The sequence below is a fragment of the Pseudophryne corroboree genome, chromosome 9 (genome assembly GCF_028390025.1).
Source record: "Pseudophryne corroboree isolate aPseCor3 chromosome 9, aPseCor3.hap2, whole genome shotgun sequence".
Taxonomy (NCBI): Eukaryota; Metazoa; Chordata; class Amphibia; order Anura; family Myobatrachidae; genus Pseudophryne; species Pseudophryne corroboree.
In genome coordinates, this window is record NC_086452.1 from 427,490,340 (window position 1) to 427,505,628 (window position 15,289).

Consider the following 15,289-nt stretch of genomic DNA (forward strand, 5'->3'; position numbering starts at 1 on the left):
TGCAGCACAGATATGGATAGTATACTTGACGACACAGAGGTAGAGCAGTGGACTACTGTACCGTACTGCTATATATATATATACTGGTAGTCACAGCAACATTCTGCACTGTCCTCCTACCATATACTGCGCACAACTAAAATGCAGCACAGGTATGGATGCATAGTATACTTGACGACACAGAGGTAGAGCAGTGGACTACTGTACCGTACTGCTAAATATATATACTGGTGGTCAGCAAAATTCTGCACTGTCCTCCTACCATATACTGCACACAACTAAAATGCAGCACAGGTATGGATGCATAGTATACTTGACGACACAGAGGTAGAGCAGTGGACTACTGTACCGTACTGCTAAATATATATACTGGTGGTCAGCAAAATTCTGCACTGTCCTCCTACTATATACTGCGCACAACTAAAATGCAGCACAGGTATGGATGGATAGTATACTTGACGACACAGAGGTAGAGCAATGGACTACTGTACCGTACTGCTATATATATACTGGTGTTTAGCAACATTCTGCACTGTCCTCCTACTATATACTGCGCACAACTAAAATGCAGCACAGGTATGGATGGATAGTATACTTGACGACACAGAGGTAGAGCAATAGACTACTGTACCGTACTGCTATATATATACTGGTGGTCACAGCAACATTCTGCACTGTCCTCCTACTATATACTACAATGCAGCACAGATATGGAGCGTTTTTCAGGCAGAGAACGTAGATATTTTCAGCACACTGAGCACAGATATTTGCAGCACACTGAGCACAGATATTTGCAGCACACTGAACACAGAAACTGAGAGAACGCAGCCACGTCCTCTCGCTATCATCTCCAAAGCACGAGTGAAAATGGCGGCGACACGTGGCTCCTTATATAGAATACGAATCTCGCGAGAATCCGACAGCGGGATGATGACATTCGGGCACGCTCGGGTTAACCGAGCAAGGCGGGAAGATCCGAGGCTGCCTCGGAACCGTGTAAAATGGGTTAAGTTCGGGGGGGGGGGGTTCGGATCCCGAGGAACCGAATCCGCTCATCACTAGTTGAAAGGCATGCTAAAATGCCATGGGGTAGTTCTTGCATAGGGTGAAGAACTTGCTTTTCTTCAGACATGGCTGATGTTTCATCCTAAACCCTCTGCCCCTCTGTCCAAAACGTTTATTTTTGGGGGGTCAGATTTATAGAAACTCAACCCAAACGTGTCTGCAAGTGACCCTGCCTACTGTGCATTGGTTATGCGCTTGTCTTGTGGGCTGGAGTAATCGTAATCAAAATGCAAACTATCAGCTCACTAGGAAAAAAGTGAAGTCTTCCCTCGGTAAATTTGGAGGTGTCCTCTTTCCTGGTGATTTGGTGACGGTTGCACTAAGAGCCATTCTATGGTCATTTGGGATGTGTGGACTTGTTCTAACTACAGTTCATATAATAACAACACCTAATGATCTGGCTGTAATTACAATAAGAGATAGCTACCCACTCTTGCTCTATAAATATGTTGAACATTTAGGGTCTCAGTAAAAGAACTGGGAGCGCCCACCACTCATTCAAGAGCTATTTATCAAAAAAATAGCAGCACACACAGCGCACTGGCTGAATAGAACAAAAAGGGTGAGTGATCCGGAAACTGTGCTGTGAGCTGGACCCGATGTCCGGCACTACATTATTATTATCCTATGTGTAAACTGGATACTATTCCACTGTCTACGGTGGGGAGATAAAACAGACATATATCATTTACAAGCATATAACATGAGACCAATGGCGTGAAAGCCTTTCACAGGAGAGCTTACGATGTAATAAGAAAAGTGATTACATTTGATCCTTTAATCCCCTATGTAGTTAAATGAATCACGTTGAGACGAGGATTGTAGCAATGAAAGAAGTGGCGGGCAGCATGAAAAGTAAGGTGCTATTCAATAAAAACGTTATCGTGCTGACTTTGCCGCGACCATTGTCTCAAAGATGGCTTATTGAAATGCATTATGGGAAATCACTCCTGTGGGCAGACATGTTCACTAATCTGCAAACACGGGTTTGTTTTGAATGCTTTTTGCAAATCACTTTCTGGCTCCTTATCCACTGGCGTCCAAAGTGCCATCATTTACTGGCATGTATTTACAACACTAAAAGCATGTAAGTGGGTATTGGTTACAAAGACCCCATTCCCAGTAGCATATGTGTTAGGGAATAACTCCTTTGAATGCTGCTTGGTCCATTTATTTGCACCCCGACCACCACTCCCATGAAAGTGCTTGTTAACTACCGCAGTTCGAACACAACTGCATTTAACATGTGACACGTCACTGTCATTTAATGCAACGCTAGCGGATAATCAGCCTTATAGATTCCACTAAATCTCTGCCTAACTGTGACTCTGGAATGATACCCTTCCTTGGAGGAAATTTACTAAAGGTCGATTCGCTGTTTTTTTTTTGCGAAAAAAAAATAGCGATTTTGTGAATCACAACTTTACCGAGGATCAGTTTGCATGGAAGTTGCTTGTTAAATAGGGCTTCGTACTCCAAATGGTGGCAAATCACCATCGGCACAAACATCGTCAAAATAGCATTGGTATCAGTGGAAATCGCACATTTGCTAAGAATCGCACACGGATTTGCACAAAATTGCACCTCAATGCACAAAATCAGTGCACTGGGATTTTTGAGGGGAATTGTGTTGACATGTAAGAACTGATTTTTCTCCTACGTTCCATCAAAAGCCCCACCAAAGTCGCACAAAAATTGCACCTCAATGCACCAGTTCCAAAAAGCAACATGTGCAAACCATTATAATTAATGCTAAACTAATCAGAATGCTAGTAAAAGCCCAGCAAGCTACCTGCAGCCTCACTTTCTGCTCTCAATCATGGCAGAGGCAGGTTATGGAGTAGCCTGGATGTAGGAAGTGATCTCACGTGGGCTGCACCAGCTGATGGAAAGGGCCCCGGAGCAAGAAACAGAAAGAGGAACCAGCAAGTCGGAATGTATTTTGTGGACGCTGTCGCTTTACTGCGACTTGTGGTGCAAATTGAGATGTCTTTAGCTTTGTGTTGGTATGCACCTTCTGAGAGATTCTACTGTGAATTCTAGCACATTTAAATGTAAAGCTGGCTATACACTTATGTGACTTCTCAGAGGGAAGAAGTCGTTTACGATCACCCTTGAACCACCCGGCAGCTTCCCGGCGGCAGGATCGCATATGATATATCGTATGCAGTCGTTTTGCTTACGATGTATCGTATGCGACCCCAGCCAAGTCTGCCGGTCAGATATATCTATAGTGCAGTACTTCCGATCTAGGTGCTCCGATCTAATGCTTACGGGACGGTGCATCGGATCATAGGTAAAACACATGCGATTTCCCAGTTTTCATCCGATTTATCATCCCGAAACATCGGAATCGGATGAAGTCGGGCAAATTCGTACTAGTGTATGGGCATCTTAACTTATGAAGCGACTTCCAATGCGAAAGGCACAAAATCAACACAAATCGCACACAAACCATAATGGGACAAAATACACCATCAAAATACGAAGACGAAAGTGAAGACATGTGTTAGAAAATGTGTGTGATTTTTGTTTCGGCGATTATGGGTGATTTCTAATCTCACCCAAAATCGTTATATAAGTAAACCAACACCCCCCCTTCCCCCCCATAGATTCATGAGCTCTAGTAATTAGTTCTTTTGAAGTGGCTCATACTGTCTCTACATGTCTGAATATTATTTTGCATTCTTGCACAAAATCAGATGCATTACTGCCTGGTCTGTCTGTCTGTCTGTCTGTCTGTCTGTCTGTCTCTCTCTCTCTTTGGGCAGTATGTAATAATAAAAGTTGGGTGCCCGTCGAACTCTGACGTTTGTTTAAAAAAAAATCATTTTACAAGGCAAAACCACGCCTTGAAAATGACTGGCCTTTTAAAAAAAAATTCAGAGTTCAGCCGGCAACCCGCACGTAGGGTGAACTCGGACTCCATTAATCCCACCCTCTCTCTCTCTCTCTCTCTCTCTCACCACTACATGATCTCATCAATTTACTAAACAGTGCTCAACCGAGAATGGGGGAGGCACTAGAGAAGTCATCCCCTATCAAGAAAAAGAACATAAAATCAGCTGATTACCATACGTCACTGATTTTGCTTATATCTTGTTTTCGCCAACTATACAGTAGCATTTAAACAATTTAATTTATTTATTTTCAGGGAAATGCGAACCAATTTTTTTTATTGGTTTGTAAAATATCCCACCTGCCCCAAGAGAGGTAAACCTTTATGCCACAACCTCTTGGGGTGCCTGAGAGTGCCGGACAGCAGAATATTACCGGATAATAGAATATTATCATATTTACTGCAGAAGACACTGGGGGTCATCCCGAGTTGATCGCTCGCTAGCAGTTTTTAGCAGCCGTGCAAACGCTATGCCGCCGCCCACTGGGGAGTGTATTTTAGCTTAGCAGAAGTGTGAACGCATGTGCAGCCGAGCTCTGCAAAAACATTTTGTGCAGTTTCAGAGTAGCTCTGAACCTACTCAGCGCTTGTGATCACTTCAGCCTATTCGTGTCCGGATTTGACGTCATACACTCACCCAGCGAACGCCCAGCCACGCCTGCGTTTTTTCAGACAGCCTGCGTTTTTGCAAACACTCCCTGAAAACGGTCAGTTGACACCCAGAAACGCCCCCTTCCTGTCAATCTTCTTGCGGCCGCCAGTGCGACTAAAAACTTCGCTACAACCTGTGCACAACCACAACGGGCTTTGTACCCGTACGACGCCCGTGCGCATTGCGCCCCATACGCATGCGCAGAAATGCCAATTTTTAGCCTGATCACTGCGCTGCGAACAACGGCAGCTAGCGATCAACTCGGAATGACCCCCACAATGCAATCAAATACTGACAATCTATTTCCCTATGTAAAGAACGCTTTACAATGAATGATAAACAGTGATTTAGGTCTGTAGGGAAGTGAAATGACTGTACTGGGCATTCTAGGAGTGCATTCACACTTGCAGCCTTGTTCAAAGGGACCGAAAGGGGAGCAAATGCGTCCAGGGTATCTGGGCACAAGCCTCCCTTGGCAGCCCAGTGGTGCAGATTATAGTGGAAAGAGACGGAATCAGGCTCTAAGTATATCAGTATACCTGTGAACAGTGTCGGACTGGGGCATGTAGGGCCCACCGGGGGAATGCAGTGGTTGGGGCCCATGTTTAGGGGTGTGGCCAGTCTCTAGAGGGGGGGTGCCCAGCCACCACATTGGTTTGCCTAACCATTTTGCAAGTGTTGGTCCCCTAGATAAATATATACAGTAAATACTGTAGTGCATGCAAGATAATGTACTAGATTAGTAACAGCACAGTCTGGAACCTGATCCCTAGAGGAGGGGTTGGGCCCCCAGGCAGTAGGGCCCACCAGTGGTTTCCCCTGTACCCCTGTGGGCCAGTCCAACCCTGCCTGTGAAAGGGGGTCCTGCAATAGACACAATTAATATGTTGAATAGTCCCTTAATAAGGTAGGAGCCCAAAGCCCGGACAAATTGAACCATTGTCTCGTCGCAAAACCGCAAGGATCGTCTTGTGCCACCTAAACGAGTCGCTCATTAGGAATGGCATTCTGTTGCACAAGTGGCTATGAATCGTAGGCTCACACATTGTCTGACAGATCATTAGCAGGGAAAGAAAATAGAAAAGAAATAAATAAACAAAAGCCGACAAACTGGCATTTCTCAGGCACCACCGGCTAATGAACTAATCTTCCCAAGACAATGGGAATTGATGCCCCATCACAGAGCAGTTTAGAGCCTGGAGTAGCTATACTAGGGAGGCATTTTGTTAGCAGATTCTATATTACCCATATTCGTTAACCTCTTGTTGCCCATGAAGTGGCAAAATATTGATGCAGGGCTCATTTTCTCTTGATTTTTCTAGAAATCTCTAATAAACCAGTGGAAACAGAGAATTTTATTAGCATTAATAATATTGGCAGCTATATCCGACTGGCTGAAATAAAGAGAAAAATAGGCTTATAGACCCCAACATACTGTACAGTACATATTTCTATTCATTGTAATCCAAAGATCTTCACTCACAATTTACTGTATCTTTAACTGAACAATTTGTACACACACAGAACAATCTAATGATACATACCCACTTGCATTTCAACTATACATTGTACGTGTGTATTTAATGCATGCAAAATGCGTATAAAATGATCTGAAACTAGAAATCATTGATCCAAGTGTTTGTAAACTCAAGATGTTTTATACTGAAGCCATTTTTCCATTTCAGTATTTAATTGCATTGGAAAGCGTACAATCATCTCTGCAACACTACTAAAAAGGATTATCACTTTTTCTAACATCATTACAAGGAAATATCCTTTATATTTAATAAAGTAATAAAACCAGTAAAAAGTACAACTAAAAGACATACAGTATACAGGGGATGGTATCGGGATCCCGGTGCTTGTGACGCCCGCAGTCAGAATAACGACAGCGGCATCCCGGCGCTCAGGATCCTGACACCTGGAAGTATGCTAACCTTAACCCCCCTACCGCTCCCTTCCTGCAGCTTAGCCCTAGCCCGCCCCGGTGGTGCCTAACCCTAACCCCACTTCCAGCAGCCTTACCCTAACCTTCCCTCCCCCCACAGCCTAACCCTAACCCTCCCCAGAAGTGCTTAACCCAAATCCCCACTCCCCGCAGCCTAAACATAGTTTTCCTCCCCTTCAACCTAACCCTAACAGGCCCCCCACAGCCTAAACCTAACCTCCCCCACCTACGGCCTGATCCTAAGGCATCGTTCAGGATGCCGGCAGTCAGCATCCCGACGTTGATATTTTGATCCAGCATCGGCATTCCAACTGCCGCCATCCCGAACGCTGGTATGTTGACTGCATCCCATATACAGATGTGTCCTCATACATCATTGATGCAGTCACGCCAAACAGCCTCTCTTGGCATGACAGGTCCAGTGAGGCTCTGATAGCGCCAGGAGTACGAAGACCAATCCCGGGATCGGCGGGATCACGGAATTCTGCCCCCAAAATGCTGGGATTTGAATCCTGGGATTGGAGCCTCCAATCCCGGGATTCACGGGATTAGATTGCGCATGTGCATTGTGCAGTGAGGGAGGGTGGGTGTAAGTAATACTACTTACTATTACGCGGGCGGCAGCCATTGACACACGCTGTATGCAGCGGCATTTCAAATGTAGCGCCAGCCAATCAGAGCTGGCAGACCGGCAGCCAATCAGGGGAGCGGCCACAGTAGTGGCAGCCAATCAGGAGCCGCTGCTGCTGTTGTTTCCCCGATTGGCTGCCATTTGAAATGCCGTCGCGTTCAGCGTGTCCATGGCTGCCGCCCACCTAATAGTAAGTAGTATTACTTACACCCACCCTCCCTCACTGCAGTGCTCTCTACAGCCTCTCTCCCGCGCCGTTACCTACACCAACCCTTCCGCGCCGCTACCTACAGCCTCCCTGCTCCCTACACCCTTCTCCACTGATCCCTACTGCAATCCTGGGATCCCGCGAATCCTGGGATTGAACGTTTTTCAATCCCGAATTCCGGGATTGAAAAAACGGCCCGGGATTGGCCTCCCTAGCCAGGAGTCTTTCTTGCCCAAAATATGTCCTAGTCACAATGCGATGCAACTACTCTATGTCGCACCAGGAGACTCTGCTGATTAACTAATATGCAACACTTGTATATCTGTGTGCGACGAGTCTCTGAATCTATAGATGAAGTGCTATAATGCAGTGGCTGCGGCTTTCTTCCATACAAAGATCCATTTTGCTTCGTATACAGAGTCAGTCGCACACAGATATACAAGTGTCACATATGAAATTAATCAGCACCGTCACGTTGCAACTTTTGCCGAAAAAAGACACCAGTCTGCTCACTTGTACCAGGCATCTCACGCTGCATGGCTTATTGGGGCTAGATGTATGAGGACACATCTGTAATAAACACAGGTCATGTGTCCTATTATTTTCTTGACATATTGACAAATTGCCAACCAGTACCCAGTATGCCTAATATTACTAACACAATCCCCCTCCACCTCCTAGGACTGATGGAGAGGGATCCTCTGAATCCTTATCCCAAAAAAATTATGTTACAGTAGCCCATAGGCGACTATGGCTGAACCATCTGGGATTTACCAAGCTCCGGGATCATTTATGGGGCTATTTGTGAGCCCTCCTTGTTAGGCTTAGGAATTCTCACAATATAAATGTAATAAATATGCCCTTATGTCCTCATAATGTGTTTGTGTCTGTGTGTGGGTAAGGATGTCATACACAGGGCCATCTTTTCGTATCGTCTCAATGGACACTTGCTCAAGGACCCCAGAAGTATAAGGGGCCTAGGCTGATAGCTGAGGGTCTCCTCTTTCCAGGGGTACCAGATTTTTGAAAATTAGCCCTGGGGAACCGGAGAAATCTGACTTCAAAGCAGTGGTCCCCATCCTAGCCTGATAATTGCTCTTTCCAGCCAGATATCTCGGGTTCTGTCTGACTTCGAGTTTTTCTGAGGGTATACTCCAAAAGCTGGGACTCTCCCCCTTTGGTGGACACTGGCAGCTTGTCGATAACATGCCCAGAACCATGTAGCCTTCAAGTTGCTAGTCCCTGCTCCAGCTCCACACGCCTGGTATGCAGTTTTATATTTTCATTGCTGGATTGCTCTGGCTCCTGAACTCTGATCCCCAAGTCCCCAGTACCTCTTGAAAGGTGGGTCTCTATTGTTTTTTTTTATCCCATTCAAAGCTAAGAAATTTATTTCCAGGAACTGGAGATACAGTATCTGCAGTCAAGCAAGCTGCCCTCCCACCAGAAAATTATAAATATTAAGCCCACTCCACTATCCACCCCTCCCCTACGTATTAAACACCCCCTACCACACTGGAAGTCATGTATCAGGGCCCCTTCATTCAGCCCAATGCCCCCTTCTACAGTTTAGTGATGTCCCTGCCGCCATCTGTGCAGTAAAGAAGTAATTAGCAGAAATTACTGCTCCAGGTCCCACATGCTGAGCGGAAGATAGAACACCCCCTACCGATCGTGGGACATCAAAGCTGCTGCTGAAAGCACCCCCCACCCCTACTGCTGGAGGATGGGTAGGGGCCCCAGTGCATTGCTGTGCCCTAGGGCCTACACTGCTGATAAGATGGCCCTGGTCATACATGCACCCACAAGCCCGCTAGTAGGGAAGAGGTGGAATGTTGTGAAAATTTACATTTTAGGCAGAGCTGCACTTACACTGGAAGTGATACGAATTATCCCAAAGTACACACCGGCCTTTATCTACCTTAGATGTCTCTGAAACGATGTTCTAAGTAGAATTCCTATATGTATTCAGAATAAAATGGCTCTTAATAAGCTAAATCTCTGTCAAGATAATGATGTGTGTTTAATTAGTTCTTTTTATACTGGATAGAAGCAGGATGTAACGGTTTTATATAACTGATCATCCTCTAGACCACTACACAACACAGAGAGAACAATATATGCTAAAAAGCCTCTATGATCTAATAAATAATACATGTAATACTTAAAACAAATAGGCACCATGTGGGCTTCATATAAAACACCAGGAAAACGTGTTAATAAGCCAGCAGAGGGGAATCTCACAGAGCCACATCTGCCCAGTATATGCCTCGGTGTTGGAGAAAATGTGTGCTTGCCCAGAGCTGTCAATCAATCGCAGAATTAGAGTCCAAAGGAGTCAGGCAGCTCCAACGAGCCCAGATGTTCTGTTCCCCACATAGCATGTAAAAGGATAAATCAACAATGTAGTCTACTGAGGTATAAGTGTTAAGGTGGTACCGGGCATGGGTCAGCAACGGAGGCTTTACCACTATCTCATATGTAACCATCTCTTATATCTATCTATCTATCTATCTATCTATCTATCTATCTATCTATCTATCTATCTATCTATCTATCTATCTATCTCTAATGTTTGTATAATTATCTATCTATCTATCTATCTATCTATCTATCTATCTATCTATCTATCTATCTATCTATCTATCATGTTTGTATAATTATCTATCTGTCTATCTCGTTTATCTATCTATCTATCTATCTATCTATCTAATGATTGTGTAATTATCTCATATCTATCTATCTCGTTATCTATCTCATTATTTATCTATGTATTTGTGTAATTATCTCATACTATCTACCTATCTTGTTATCTCTCTCTCTCTCTCTCTATCTATCTAATGATTGTATAATTATCTCATATCTTTCTATCTAGCTATCTGATTGTATAATTATCTCATATCTATCTATCTATCTATCTATTGTATAATTAGCTCATATCTATCTATCTATCTATCTATCTATCTATCTATCTATCTATCTATCTATCTATCTATCTATCTATCTCTAATGTTTTTATAATTATCTATCTATCTATCTATCTATCTATCTATCTATCTATCTATCTATCTATCTATCTATCTATCTATCGTTTGTGTAATTATCTCATATCTATCTATCTATCTATCTATCTATCTATCTATCTATCTATCTATCTATCTATCTATCTATCTATCTATCTATCTATCTCTAGCTAATGTTTGTATAATTATCTATCTATCTATCTATCTATCTATCTATCTATCTATCTATCTATCTATCTATCTATCTATCTATCTATCTATCTCTTATCTAATGTCTTTGTAATTATCTATCTTAAATATATTTATTTTGGGATTTGAATGTTCTCCTTCCTATGAATTCCCAATGTAATCTATTTTTAATTCATAATCAAAGTAGTAATTTGGTAAATACACTCCATCCATGCAATATGTGCATTTAACAGCTAACTGGAGAATATGAATCTAACTCTGAGTAATTACATTGCATATTGTTTATTTTAATATATGCAATGCATTACCAGCTGTATCAGAGAACGTACACCAGCAGCTCCTATTCTTTCTCATCTCTATGGAGAACTGCAAGCGGCAAAACACATAATTGGAAGTCTGTAATTTCCATCTAATCTGTCTGAGGATGCATTTGATGAATCCATTAGTAACACATCACAGTATAAGAGACCGTTCAGGGAGATCTTCCCTACCATGAGAGATTAGCATTGAGAGACAGATTCTGAGTCGCATGCAAGAGTGCAAGTAGCTGCGTCTATTGGTGGCCGACTGTCTGTGAGTTTATGCAAATGCTGAAAACAAACTCCTTTCCTTGTGTACATCTATGCAACCGTATATGCAAGGACTGAGACACCAACTGTTAGCACCCATACACGATGTGAGGCTGATTGGTGAATCCTTATACTCCACCATCAATCACACCATTTAAACTTGCAACAGTCCTATGGTCCGTGCAGTGTCTGCGTCTGAACTCGGCCTCCTATGCTTGCGGCTGTGTGTTTGTGAATGCAGCCACTATCACTGACATGCCAGCTACACTCCCATAACACCCCACTGAAAGGACCATTTTTGAGTACAGTACTAGCCAGCTCCCAGTCACTGCCTAGGAATGTACATCACTTTCCACATTTCTGATACCTATCGCAACAGCACCTGTGTAACGTATGTGCCGTAGGGGTTTTAAGAAATTTCTGTGCACGCATTTGCAAATAATTGCTCAACTATGTGAACATTGACATTGCATGTGGATTGTGGGTTTACATACAAATCCGATGGTTGCACATGTGCAGAATGGGTCCTGCATGATAGCCTCAGCATAATGGAAATTCTGCAGCATTTGGGGTGGGGCGGAGCGACTGAAACCGGCTTCGGCTTACACAGACTGTCCAAGGGCTGCAACAGTGGTCCAATGCTTCGGTCGCAGAACTTTGATCGCAGCTGCTGGCAGGAGGCGTCTATTTCACACAGACGCCTCCTGCTGCATTTGCGTTTTAGTTGTACAGTATTAAACAGCCACTTCCCTGCACTTGTGCAATACCTAACATATTGGAAGGTGTTGCCCATAGCAACGAGTCACATTCTACTAATCATTTATATAGCACCTTCTAGAAGATAATAGAATCTGATTGGTTGATACGGGCAACATCTACACTTCTAAAAACCTACACTTTAGTAAATATACTCCAGAGTGTCTATTACATTGCACAATACATTTCAGCACTATAGAGAATGACATATCAGAATCAGGAACTGAGTGTCTGTAGCACTGCACTGTCCGTTTCAGCACCATGGAGGGTGACATATTGAGTGACTGGTAAAGTGCACTGTCCTTTTCAGCACCATGGAGAGCGACGCCTGAGTAATTCAGTACCATGGAGAGTGACGCCTGAGGAATTCAGTACCATGGAGAGCGATTCCTGAGGAATTCAGCGCCATGGAGAGCGACGCCTGAGGAATTCAGCGCCATGGAGAGCGACGCCTAAGGAATTCAGCACCATGGAGAGCGATTCCTGAGGAATTCAGCGCCATGGAGAGCGACGCCTGAGGAATTCAGCGCCATGGAGAGCGACGCCTAAGGAATTCAGCGCCATGGAGAGCGACGCCTGAGGAATTCAGCGCCATGGAGAGCGACGCCCGAGGAATTCAGCGCCATGGAGAGCGACACCTGGGAAATTCAGCACCACGGAGAGCGACACTTGAGGAATTCAGCACCATGGAGAGCAACGCCTGAGGAATTCAGCACCATGGAGAGCGGCGCATGAGGAATTTAGCGCTTTGGAGAGCGACACCTGAGAAACGTGAATTCTGGTTAGTTGTGTTCAGCAGCCTTTCTACTGTATAATAGACATGAGGGAAGGATGTCTGGAGGACAGCGACAGTATTGGAATTTATCATGGTGACGACTGAAAGTGGACATGCTGTCCACCCATAAGACCCAATTTCAGTATAATCAGATACAGGTTCAGTGGGCACCTGGGGAAGCTGGAACTTAGAACAACTCCATCAACAGTTATAACTATAACAGTTTATAGCAAAGAGACTGCAGCATTGGTAGTTACTAAGGACCAGGAGTGCCAAGTAGGTATGTTTGGGGTCTTATGGTAAAGTAAGTTAGCCTAGAAGGGAATTATAGGGAGGCTGGACCGGGAGTTGTCCTCTGCTTACTGTGCTGATGGAATTTGAGCTTTGAAGGCTTCAGGTGCACAGTACTGGATGAACATAGAGCATCCTCACCCTGCTTCTCTACTGCCAGTCTAGGCATTCAGTGGGTGCTGCAAGTTACTGAGTATAACAGCCTGATTCAGAGGTGTACACAATGCGCATCGCTGCTGGGTCTTTGTATGCAGCAAATCTGAGAAGATATGCTAATGTTGCAGCCGCTGGGATTTGTATTGAGTCATCAACCGCCGGCTTCTCACATTGGATGCACCATCACTCGCACAATCTGACACCTCTGAGCAACCCTATGGTTCATCAAAAGTAATATGCTGAGGACAGAATAACTGTGTACAAGGGCGCTGTCATTGGTTCTGACACGTTCCGGAAAAAGTTGCTAAATGACTTTGCTTTAGTAGCCACCCCATCACCTCCCACAAACCATCACTGCCTGTCATTTACTCTACATCCGAATCCACACTATGACCACCATAGCTGGACCATCACGGCACATGTGCAGCGCAACTCATTGTCTAACTGCAAAGACATCGGCATTGTGTCCACCTCCACAGTCTGGGCCTTATTCAGAGGAGGATGCTATTGCAGCCATGTCTACATCTTTTTTGCAGAGCAACTATGTCTCCATGCTAAGGCGGCAATCAATGAGCTTCCTACTTAGACACCCACCGGCTGCGGTGCTAATACATACAAAGAAGCACCATCAGACATTGCACCAGCCCTATGGAAGTGCAGAATTTCCATATAGGCATGATACCAGTGCAACTGCAACAAATGCTGCAGTTACAGGCCGCAAAACAGGCATGCCCGGCTAGCCATTAGCCCCCCCCCCCTTCCCCCTCCCATCTTTCATCCCCGTTACCCCTACCAGGAACAGCCACTAAAATTGCAGGGATCTTGGTTCAAATTAATTCTGCGACTGCGGTCGGTAACTATCAGGACACATACACAGTGCGACTTGGATGCATGCACAAACTGAAATCATCGGCTTCTTGGGTCTACCATCAGCATCTCTTAATCAGGCCCACTCTGCTACATACTATACAGAGATAACCGTAGCGACATATGTATTGTATACAGTATATGTTTATTTCATTATTAGCAGTTCTAGTGCTTTTACATATTATGCAGCAGTTTACAGAAAATATTTATTAATTCACTCACATCACTCCTTGCCCCAGTGGAGCTTACAATCTATATTCCATTCCACATGTACACACTAGAGTTAATTTTTTTTAACTAGGGTTACTTTTTCTCAATACCAATGAACCTTGTATGACTTTGGACTGTGGGAGGAAACCAGAGTGCCCAGAGGAAACCCAAACATACACTGGGAGAACATACACACTGCAAATAAATAGATCCATGGTCGGGATGAAACTCATGAGCTCTGTCCTGCAAGGCACAAAGTCTAACCACTGTGCCCATCACACGACCCATATGCTCTCTTTATTGCATAGAGACCACTTGAATGCTCTCTGTATTGTATATAGGTCACCAGAGTGCACTCTGTATTCTATATCAGTTGCTAGAGCAATCTTTCTGTTGAATTGTAGTCAGCTTCAGCTGGTAGATGTTGGATTTGATCAAGAAAAGGAGCGATAAGCATGAGCAAGCATTTGAGCAGATGTTAGCTCATTCTTCATAGAGCTTAATGAACTCTGATTAAGAGTGCTCCTGGTTGAGCTTCCTTCAACAGTGTATGAGATTGAATGTGCCATGACTGCAGGGAAAACCCTTACAAGTGCCAATGTTTGAGGCTCTGCAATACTAGAGTTTGGAGTGCATTGGATTTTCATGTCTTTAGAATTTAATCCAACAGTTCTTTTGGTCTACAGGATGTCACAACTCCACCACACACCCTCCTACTGCAAGACATAGTGGTAATATACTGTAAAGTCCCGTTTGAGGGATAAGCATCATAACACCATAAACAGCTCCAGCTCCGGATACTCTCTGCCAGGCCAGTGCCCGAACATGAAAGGTCATGCAAAGCCGTTGGTATGGGAAAGTGTAGAGGTGAACGGATGCTCCAGGTGGCTTGCACACTGCCGCGTTCCTTCCTGGAACGTCATTTGGACACTCCGGTCAGCAATGAAGCAGTGCTACTGGCCGCGGCATACTGCTAGCCGGATGCAGGGGCTGTAGTGCAGCAATGAGGATGCCCCTAGGGCCCTGTGCACTGGGTGACAATACTTCTCG

At 44.4% G+C, this 15,289-nt stretch overlaps 1 protein-coding gene across 3 annotated transcripts in view; it reads right to left on the reverse strand.

The window, feature by feature from the left end:
* The window catches only part of CPNE9 (copine family member 9), a 560,849-nt gene that overhangs the window by 103,518 nt on the left and 442,042 nt on the right, over positions 1 to 15,289 (reverse strand). The window contains exon 1 of one of the 3 annotated variants that reach the window (XM_063940995.1): positions 9,585 to 9,651. The exons of the other annotated variants lie outside the window; for them this stretch is intronic. Coding sequence (XP_063797065.1) covers positions 9,585 to 9,598 — 14 coding nt within the window. The 5' untranslated portion in view covers positions 9,599 to 9,651. Of the gene's footprint in view, positions 1 to 9,584; positions 9,652 to 15,289 lie in introns of those variants that run through there. 3 annotated transcript variants of the gene reach the window in all.